This window comes from Sus scrofa, chromosome 14 (genome assembly GCF_054392235.1).
Source record: "Sus scrofa isolate SSC_HxYL_T2T_F1_AM1 chromosome 14, Sscrofa_HxYL_maternal_Yorkshire_Landrace_v2.0, whole genome shotgun sequence".
Classification (NCBI taxonomy): Eukaryota; Metazoa; Chordata; class Mammalia; order Artiodactyla; family Suidae; genus Sus; species Sus scrofa.
Genome location: NC_139396.1, coordinates 99,809,980 through 99,821,010, shown reverse-complemented (window position 1 = coordinate 99,821,010; position 11,031 = coordinate 99,809,980). Strand labels below are relative to the sequence as shown.

The 11,031-nt window shown below is 43.1% G+C and overlaps 1 protein-coding gene across 20 annotated transcripts in view; it reads right to left on the bottom strand.

The window, feature by feature from the left end:
* Positions 1 to 1,515: 1,515 nt before the first annotated feature.
* KAT6B (lysine acetyltransferase 6B) overlaps positions 1,516 to 11,031 on the bottom strand; it is a 221,649-nt gene continuing 212,133 nt past the window's right edge. For all 20 annotated transcript variants that reach the window (XM_084997366.1, XM_084997365.1, XM_084997368.1 and 17 more), the window contains 2 exons: positions 8,247 to 8,538; positions 1,516 to 5,315 (listed from right to left, as the gene is read on the bottom strand). In XM_084997366.1, coding sequence (XP_084853492.1) covers positions 2,782 to 5,315; positions 8,247 to 8,538 — 2,826 coding nt within the window. In that variant the 3' untranslated portion in view covers positions 1,516 to 2,781. The remainder of the gene's footprint in view (positions 5,316 to 8,246; positions 8,539 to 11,031) is intronic.

Genomic DNA, 11,031 nt, shown 5'->3' with positions numbered 1-11,031 from the left:
GGACCTTGCTTAACACCAGAGGAAAGAGAATAAATATGAGGAGGTGGAGTTCCTGTTGTTGCTTGGTGGTTAACGAACCTGACTAGTGTCCATGAGGACGCGGGTTCGATCCCTGGCCCTGCTCAGTGGGTTAAGGATCCAGCGTTGCTGTGAGCCGTGGTATAGGTGGCAGAGGTGGCTCAGATCCCTTGTTGCTCTGGCTGTGGTGTAGGCTGGCAGCTGCAGTTCCGATTGGCCCCCTAGCTTGGGAACCTCCATATGCTGCCTGCAGCACTAAAAAGCAAAAATAAATAAATAAATAAATAAAATATACGTATATGGAGGAGCAGGTTTCAAGGTGGGGCCTGGGGGAGGCTCTTCGTGGTTTCAGACTGGCTGGTGAGGCAGGTCCCCACCTCTCCTCCTGGGCAGGGGCAGCCTCTAGCCTGAGGTGTGTAGCCAACGGGTTGCTAAGATTCTTGGCAGCTTCTGAATGGATGACACCAGCAACTGACTCCAACGAGAAGCGGCGCATCATCGCTTCCCCCTCCGAAGGCAAGCATCTTAAAGGCTCTTTTCTCCCCTTTGCAACAACAGCCCTGGTAGAAGCATCTTCTCGGAAGCCACCATAGACATTCCCCCACTGCCTATGCAGTTGTGGGGAGAAGGGACCAAAAGATTTAAATCTTGACACTAAGCCCAGAAGGTCTGGTGGCCGTAGGAAAGAAGGAACAAGGGTGCGGGCACCAGGCAAAACCCTGCCAGGCATCCTCCCTCCATCAGAACTGATTCCGGGCCGTGTGCACCGTCTTCCCTTCCACGTGGGTTGTGGGTGCCAAGTCAGGCATTCAGTCCTAGGCTTGTCACTTGAATGATCAAATGTTCTAACAGGCAGACGGAACTTTCTCTGAATGCCACACGATAATGTTTGTGAACAATGACTTTTCCCGGTCTAAACTTTTAGTCTAAAAATAACATCCAATCATTCACTCACAACAGAGCAAAACTTGCACGCCTTTGCTAAGAAAACGATTTTTCAAACATACAGTTCCAAATTGGGTATTTTTTTTGCTATTATTCTTTGCAAAAATGAAGTCTGCTACCACTGGACTAGGCCCTAAGGGGAGTTTATACAGACTGTATAAATGAGGCAGCCGGATATTTGGGCAGGATCCCTTTGCAAATGAAGATCAAAGTCAAAAAGAAAAAAACAAATTCACTTTATTTTAAAGACAATGATTGGCATACAGAAGGTATGCACTCGCATAAAATAAACTTTCATGAAAAGCATTAAAATCCATTATAAATTAATTTATTAAATAGGTATTTGGTATATGTGATGGTTTTTATTAGATATTACTCTTATTTATTGCTGACCCCCTCCCACAAAGTCAAAACAAATCAGAAAATCTCTTAACTCCGATTTACACTAAATAATTTATTTTCCCAAAATGTGTATGTGTTCTGAGATGTGACACATGATACAGTTCAATTGGTCATTCTCTATCAATCATAATATGACAGGACACAAGAGGCTAAAAATGGCTCATCATAATTTATTTTATGTTAAAATGTACAGCTTTTTTTGTTTATTTTTTTTGTTTATTTTTTTTTTTTTTGAAGTGACTGACTAAAAAGAGAACAGATAAATACAAGAGTGTCGCTGGCTCCTATTTTATACAAGGATTACGCCTCTCCTGCTTGGCCCTTACAATCACCCTGTACAGGTACAAAGGCTACAAAAAAGGAAGCAATATAAACAGACACAAATAACTTTTTTGCTTTTTTACATGCGATTTGTAAGCTTAGTTTGAGCTATTCACAAGCTACTTCTCTATTTTTCCTTAAAAAATAACTCCAATATTTTATAAAGATAGAAAAATCTACAGATGGAATGAAAATGTAAAGTTAGAGGCATTTCCATAAAATAGCAACTTTACACCAAATTCACTATTTTTTTTTAAATCCTGCCAAGTATTTGGACATATATGAAATGTTTCAAAACCTGACAGATAAACACTGAGATATGCTTCATTCAATAAACAGAAGTCGGCATTTATAAAACAGAAAGCTGCCTTTTTTTCCCCAAAGAAATCTGTCACCAAAATGGAAAAGGGTCTCAACTTTACACCAAACATTTAGCAATAAAACCCTTTTGACTAACCAAATGGGAATAGCTTTTATAGCTCTTTACAGTTTTATAATTAACAAAAATATAGTTTTTTTTTAAACCCTCAAATTAGGGCACCCTAATCAAGGCAAAAAACTTAAGAAATGGCTTACTGTTAGCACAACACTTGTACAGTACTACAAAATGCACTGTCACTAACAAAGACATTAGCGGCATGCTGAAGTGTCACCTCAAACAAAATATACAATAACTGAAATGCTAAAGGCATTTACATGGAGTGGACAGGGAAGAAAAAAAGCTCTAGGTTCAGTATTAAAACAGATAATTGGGGGGGCGGGGCTTGATATCCACACTGTTTAATGGAAGCAGGCACAGCAAGTGGCTGCCTCCAAATTGTAGTCCAAAGAGAGGCCTTCCTTTGCAGAGAATTTCATATAAAAGTAACAGAAACAAAGGTACCAAAAAAGAAAAAGAAAAAAAAAAGAAAGAAAAACAACTTGTATAAGGCTTTCTGCTGCATACAGCTTTTTTTTTTTTTTTTTAAATAAATGGTGCCAACAAATGTTTTTGCATTCACACCAATTGCTGGTTTTGAAATCGTACTCTTCGAAGGTATTTGTGCAGATCAATCCGAGAGTGATGCCCAGGGGTATTGTGACTGCCCGCGGTGCCTATCTTCTCATGTAGGACCCATTGAGAGACTGTTTGGACATGCCCGTGTTCATGTAGCCGTGATGTCCGGGGGCCGTGTACATCATGTTACTGTGGGGCGGGGTCTGCATTGGCTGCTGGGCGTATGGCTGGGTTCCCATCATGCCCATCTGCATCTGCATAGGGTACTGGGGCGTTTGATTCATGTAGCCATGATTGCTGTGGTAGCCACTGTTCATCATCGGCTGGGACATGCTGTACCCATTCATGGCGTTGAGAGTGTTCATGTTCATGTTCACGGAGTTGACGTTGTAGGCTGGGGAGGGCATCAGGTTCACACTCATGTTCATGCCTCTCTGCATCGTTAAAGTCCGTGCGGGACCCTGCATGGCTACGGTCTGGGAGCGCCCATAGATTTGTGACTGATGGGTGGCAGCGGCTGGTGACAGAGATGCCGATTTGGTTCTCATGGAGACGTGGCCCTTGCTGGCAATCTGGGTTTGCAGTCTTTGGCTGTGGGAGATGCCAATATTTGACGCAGCCATGTTCCGTTGCAAAAGAGGCGGTGGCAGATTCATCGGAGGAGGAGTCAGATTGGGGGGTGGGGTCATGGTCGCTTGTGCTTGGGGTCCCCCTGGGACGGAGTGTGGAGACTGAGAAAGCTGAACAAGCCCTGTGTTACTTAATGGTGTGGACAAAGAGGCACTGTTTGCATAGGAAGTTACAGCAGCGGAATGGCTGTAAGGCAATGAATGATCAATAAGTGTATTAGTTAACTGCTGTAGTTTGGCAAGGCTGAAGGTGGCTGACGGCTGTGGGTAGTGCCCAGCCCCAAAATCACTCTGACCCATTCGTTCATATAAGCCAAGGTTGGCGTTGCCGGTCTCGGGGATCTCAGCCAGTTGCATGGGTGGCGTGAAGTTAGCGGCCATGCTGCACTGGGCCAGCTGCTGGCTGCTGCTCGGGGGCCTCTCCACCACGCAGCCCTGAGGAGACTTGACGCTGCAGGTCGGGGGCGAGCTGATGCTGGTCTGCTGCAGCATGCTGCAGCTCCCACTGATGTTGGACATCTGCTGGGTGACAGCACAGCTGCTCTGTGTCAGATTGCTGGAGGTGAGGTTGCTATAGGAGCAGCTGTTCTGGGAAGAGCCGTTTCCACAAATGCTGCCACCCATAGTAGAATCATAGCTGCTCGGGTTTTCGTAGTTCTCGGTTGTGCTCTCGATACTGCCCAGGTCACTAAATCCGCTGTCGACGACTTGCTGAGAATGATCCGAAACAGATGGGACATCCATCATTGGACTGGTTTCCATGTTCTGCAAAGATGGCACCGAGATGGCACTTTGATCTGGGCTGATTTGGGCATAGCTGTTTTCCAGGGCGGGGACACTTGGACTGCTGACAGAACGCACTGACTGGCCGGGATGGGAGTGGACAGAGGACACTGGGCTACTGTGATCTGACTGCTGGCAGTCGTCTAGAGCGGTGGCAATCTGTGGGCTTTGGTCTGCGTGGTTGTAGTTCTGGAGGCTTCTACAGGCCTCTTGAGTCTCGGCACAATCCTGAAAGGTGTCGTCCTGTTCTCTGTTCTCCTGGGTCAAGGACTGAACCGCTTGGACGGTCTCAGAGTCGATTTCCAAGGTTGCTGCATTTCCCTCTTTGAACTCAGGATCTACGTCTTCACTGCTCTTTTGGTCCTGCTTCTGGGCCGGGTCTCCTGGAGGCTCCTCATCAGACTCGGGTGCAGTTTCAGTGGCTCCAGCAAGCTCCTTAGGGTCACTGCTGCAAGAGGCTGTGAGGTCTTCAACACCACAGTCCATGAGGACCTCTGGGTTTGAATGACTAGGCTGGACACTAAGGTCTAAAAAAGCCTCCTGGTTTTCCAGTACTTCTTTGAAGGCTTCTCTCGGGCGCTCTTCCTTCTCGGCTTCGGCAGACTCCGTGTGACTGTCGTCCTCATCATCTGCATCATGCCCCTCGTTGTGCGATGGCTCTTCATCCTCTTCTTCCTCCTCTTCACGGTCATCCAAACGCACAGGATCTTCTTTGTCTGTGCAGGCTTCTGGTGGCTCTTCTTTTTCCTGACTTTTGGCACCAGCGGGGTCTTTTTCTACGTTTGCTTCTTCTTCTTCTTCCTCTTCCTCTTCTTCTTCCTCCTCCTCTTCCTCCTCAGGTTTGATTATACCATCTTCTGGTTTTTCACATGGTGATTTATTTGGACTTATAGGGGCACACGTTTCCTCCCTTCTGTTTTCGTCCTGAGGCAGCAGGGGTTCCATGGCTTCCTTGACCTCTTCCTCAATCCTGGTGGGAGTGGGGCTGCTTTTGTCCTCCGGGGTCTCCTTCTGTTCTTCCACTGTTACCTGGTCATCGGGTTCCATGGGGGTTTCTGGTGGGGTGTACAAGTTCAGTTTAAATCCAGTCTTCCTCTCTTTGTTTGGCCTCCACTTAGAGAGACCACGCTTTGCTCCTTTTGGCCATTGCTTGCACTTTAGAGGTTCAGGATTGTCTCTGCTGGCTTCTTTCAAGTTATTTGCATCACCATCCATATTGTCTTAGCGAGGAGACAGAGAGAAAGGGGAAGGAAGAAAAATAAATTCTTAGAAGGCAAAACTATGAACAACTTGAATTCATTCTTCTGAGTTATGTAGTGAATGCTGCTTGCAATTTACATTTTAAGAGTAGATGCTAAAGGCATGATCAAACCTAATACAGAATAATATTGTGGTAAAAGCTGAGTAAATAACCTAGGCCTGGAAAAGAATATATGTTGCACACACCACACACCCACCCACACAACCCACTCTTGACAGAAAGCCGTGCTTTTTATATGAAGCACATGGATATAGGCAACTACAATAAACTTATTTGAATTTAACAAACAAGACATGCGCTGATGCAAAAGCCTGGAATTCCACAATATAAAAGAAAATCAATTTGAAATATTTGCAAATTAGGAACTACAGGGGAAAGGGGTTAAAGCTAGCTCATATCCAAAATCACCACTGTACTGCAGAAATGAATAGAAGCCTAACTCACATATTTACTCTGAGAAAGTGAATTCTTTTTTTTTTTTTTTTGGCTTTTTAGGGCCGTACTTGCAGCATATGGAAGTTCCCATACTAGGGGTTGAATCAGAGCTACAACTGCCAGCCTACAGCACAGCCACAGCAACACACGATCTGGTTGCCTCTACAGCCTACACCACAGCTCACAATAATGCCAGATCCCCGACCCACTGAGTGAGGCCAGGGATTGAACCGCATCCTCATGGGTACTAGTCAGATTCGTTTCCGCAGCGTTACAATGGGAACTCCGAGAAAGTGAACTTCTGATTGTGGACGTTTACTGGATTGCAATGATCTCAGATGACATTATTTACTTTGATGTGAATGTTCTCTCTGGCATGAAATAAACTATGTACCTCTGAAACAAATGAATAACTAACTAAATGCTCAGAACATAAATACATCTGTAATCTATTCTAGGATCATCATTTCTACATGACAAAAACTATAATGTAACTACCATGAAATTATTGAACATTTAAAATACAGGCATTCTTTTTATCACTAATGCTGTCCACACTGCATCTGAGATCAATGTGCAAATGGATGGTTTGAATATTAAAGTAAAACAAGAAACAAACCATGATCATCAAGCTCATTTTAGCTCAGCTAATCTTATTTTCATTGTACCTGTACATGCTTATGAATATAAATAAACAGGAAAATATATTTACATACGTATAAGTAAATATATGAATAAATACAAGTATAAAACACCGAAGTCTTAGATTGTTATAAAATTCAAGATCATACTGATCTTCTGGAGGAGTCAATCTAAAGAAAAAGTTTCACCAAGAGAAACAGCCTTACTAGAAACAGTATTTTGGAGAACAAAAATAAGATCTAATAATCAGTGTGGAACAGAGATCCCTTTTGCCAGAATGGAGTGATTTCTAATCCAGTTCTAATCCAATCAGTACAGAGCAGGGTGAGCTCTTAGCTCATTTATGTAATAAAAGGACTACACATAAACTTACCTGTAAGTATTACGTTCAAATAGGCTAGCTGAAAAGATATGTGCTGTAGACTGAAGTGCAAAGTACAACACCCCGTTAACAGATGTCTCAAGATGTTCAAATGGATTCATTTCTATTCCCATGGACAGGGAACAGGCATGCAGTGACCCTGGACTCCACATGGAGCCAGACCTACCAGCATTTGTAAGAACACCCCTCTAAAACCAGAAGATGAATTTTGCAATAATTATTTTTTAAGAAAGAAGATCCTGAAAGGAATGAGGTGTAATATGGCCACTTGGAATTTGTAAAGGCAAACGGCACTAGTGGAAAATGAAAGCAGTGGTGATTCAAGGACAGGCTCTTGAGAAGTCAGCTAAGAAATGGAAATAAGGCTCGATTTCCACACCAGGAAATGACCTCTTTCTGCAGTTTGTTGTTGTTTTGTCTGTTTATGTGTTTAAGGAAACTCATGAACAAGGCTTGGTTCCTCTATACCCAGGGTGAGATGTCTCGGCCTCAGCAAAACGTACGTGGCAACAGTACATTAATTAAGACGCTGTTAATTAAGAAAAGGAGATGCCCGTTCATGTTCTTATAATTATGGCTTTTCAAAGGCAAGAGTGATAACCTGTGGTTTCCAGGAAAGTGAGATGGGCTGTTCTTTAGACTGAAATGAAGTAAGGTTTTGAATAGTCATTTCAACTATAGAGAGACCATCCCACAAACCCGCACGGTTTAGCTGGGAGCTCAAATTTCCAGCCCAACAGGCAAGGGGTGGTTTCTTCTAAACAGGGCATCAAATAGGAGTCAATGGTGTTTAGTACCTTTTTTTTTTTTTTTTTTTTTTTTTAAATTAGATAGGGCTGTCTCTGCCAATAGCAACTGTAGAACAGCAGAAAGGAAAGGAAATTCCCTCATTTCCACATTATCCTATATTATCAAAGCTAATAGTGATGGTGTGGGTAGGGTCAGATGATTCTTAAGGAGAACATACCCAAAGACACCACGGATTATAAGATGCATCATCAACTTACAAATATTTGTTTTTTGGGAAAAAAGAAATGATTGCATTCAATGTTCACATCAATAATAAGATATGCTCTGACTTCAGAAATATTAAATGTGGAAAAAAGTACATATTAGAATCAAGGAAGTGAAGTGTGTTTCTTATTGACAGACTTCAAAGTTTCTGAGGATAAGCTGATTTCTGGAAAGTAAGGTGAACCCACCTAGAGGGATGTTCTTTCTGGCTTTAGAAGTTGTTTAACATAAAAATCCAATTCCAGGAAGAAAAGCTAGAACCTTTTATGAATGAGAAAGGACAGAGGAGCACTTATTTCTGGTGGGTTGGTACACGGCAGAGATGCCTTTGGGTAGAACTCAGGTGCCTCCTTTTAGGCAGTAATGCACAGATGTCTGCAAGGGCAAGGGCAAGGTTTTTATAATTCCTCCACTTACTTCTACAAGGGTCAGCATTCTTAAAGCAATGATTGTCTTTTCCTTCCTCTTCCTCTGTCTGTCTTTTCTTCCCAGGCTGGTGTTGGAATGCTTTTCGCAGGACTGGCTTCCCGCCGTCCTCCTCTACCTCAATCTCACAGGTAGGCTCCAGCTGTGGCATTGGCCTCTCTTCGTCGGAGTTGTCAAAGGGCTCATTCAGTACTTCTGTCGTCTCAGAAATGGTCTCGGTTGTTACACTGCTGTTGATCCTCCTGCGTTTCCGACCCCTTTTCTTCTTTAGTACAAAAGGCCTCTGAAATTAATTCCAAACATAATACATCAGAGCTCATGAGAAATTAAATTGCTGAGTCGATATGCTGCAAACATGTACTGCACACGAGTCTGAGAATCTTACACGTAAAGGCTCCTGTAATGCCTTTGTACTTAACCTTCCATTTGATGTTTAACATCCCTCTTGGGCTCCTACTACACCGGCAAGTGTTTTCCAAATAAAACAGTTGTTTACTCAAGCAGATGCTTTGAGAGGGAACATCTCAGCAGCTGAACTGTAGATTTTAAAAGCTAAGGTTTGCTTGTATTTTTCAAGAGTATCTGCTGGCTTCGGGGAAAAAAAAAAAAAAATCCTGGGGAGTTCCCATTGTGATGAAGCGGAAATGAATCCGACTAGCATCCATGAGGATGAGGGTTAGATCCCTGGCCTCGCTCAGTGGGTCGGGGATCTGGCATTGCCGAGAGCTGTGGTGTAGGTCACAGATGTGGCTCGGGTCCCGCGTTGCTGTGGCTGTGGTGTAGGCCAGCAGCTATAGCTCCTATTTGACCCTTAGCCTGGGAACTTCCATATACCATAGGTTCGGCCCTAAAAAGCAAAAAGAAAAAAAAAAAAAAGAAAAAAAAAATCCTTTACATCGTAGTTATTAAGTCATCATGGACACCAATGTTTCTATAGATATTTCTATAATTAACTAGCCACCATGTCCCTCATTTTAACACTTGATAACTGTTCAAGGAGCACCTACTTCATGTAAAGCACTGTTAAGACATATGATGGTGTACAAGACTAGCCTACTCGTTCTGAATTTCATAGGACTTCAGGGCCAACAAAAAGGAAAAAGGAAAGGGTCCCTGAAGCAAGAATTACCCTGTTTACAATGTCAGAGTCACGTATTGGTGGCTGCAGGGATGTCAGATACTTTTCATTTCACAAAATACTTTAATACAGAAGGCATCTAAAGACAATTTATTTATTTATTTTTACTTTATTTTATTTGTTTGTCTTTTTGCCTTTTCTAGGGCTGCTCCCTCGGTATATGGAGGTTCCCAGGCTAGGGGTTGAATCGGAGCTGTAGCCACTGGCCTACACCAGAGCCACAGCAACGTGGGATCCAAGCTGCATCTGCAATCTACACCACAGCTCACAGCAAGGCCGGATCCTTAACCCACTGAGCAAGGCCAGGGATCAAACCCACAACCTTGTGGTTCCTAGTCGGATTCGTTAACCATTGCGCCACGACGGGAACTCCTCTAAAGACAATTTAAAGACAGGTAGAATGTGTCATATATAGAAGATATTAAAGTTTTTTTTTCTAATTGCACTGGAGGTTGGCACAAATGACTCTCTGTAATTGCAAATATAAAATATTTTTCCCCCAAAAGAGTACACAATGATACAGAATTCAAATATACGAAGAGCAGGTGGGAGTTCCTGTCCTGGCTCAGTGGTTAATGAACCCGACTAGGATCTATGAGGATATGGGTTCAATCCCTGGCTTTGCTCAGTGGGCTAAGGATCTAGTGTTGCTGTGAGCTGTGGTGCAGGTCAAAGATGCAGCCTGGGTCTGTGGTTGCTGTGGCTGTGGCGGCAGCTATAGCTCTGATTGGACCCCTAGCCTGGGAACCTCCATATGTAGTGGGTATGGCCCTAAAAAGAAGAAGAAGAAGAAGAAGAAGAAGAAGAAGAAGAAGAAGAGCAGGTAGATTTACTGCTAAAATGTAATCTGTCAATAATAGGCCTGAAAAATTATTAAGAACATACTGCAAAGAAAGATTCAATATGCTTGGTTAAAACTCAAACTCTAAGTAAACTCTACCCAAGAATTATTGTGTCTCCCATTTTTAACTCTCTGAATGTTCACTGAAATGCACATGTAAGCCTGAGAGTCATATTCTGTAATTTAACATTTATGATTATTAGCACTCCTCCCCCTCAAGCTGCCCTGCTCTCCCTAATCCGCTAGAATTTTCCCAAACATGAGTATAGCCAACATAAAGAACTGCTTTTCTTTAGATTGAGTCCATTTTTATGACAGTAGGCATTTATCATGTCTTGGATCATTCCAGTTTTTGATGTCTTTAAAACAAATTTCTGGAGTTCCTGCTGTGGTACAGTGAGATTAAGAGTTCAAATGCAGTGGCTGGGATTGCTGCAGAGGCATGAGTGCAATCCCAAACCCCAGCACAGTGGGTTAAAGGATCTGGCATTACCGCAGCTGCAGTGTAGGTTGCAGCTGCTCCTTGGGTTCAATTCCTGGCCCGGGAACTTCCAAATGCCATGGGTGTGCCCATTAAAAAACAAAACAAAACAAATTTCTTCTGTTACATAAATAATACATGAACACATTATCCTTATAAGAAATCAAAATATTATTTTTAAGCTAAAAGTCCACTTTCTGGAACGCTCCTTTCTAGTACCTCCCCACAGCTGCCTTTCCACGAGAACTGTCAGGCTTAGATGAAACCGCTTCTAGCTGGGAGTCAGAACAGCAGGTTCTTTGACAGACACCACATA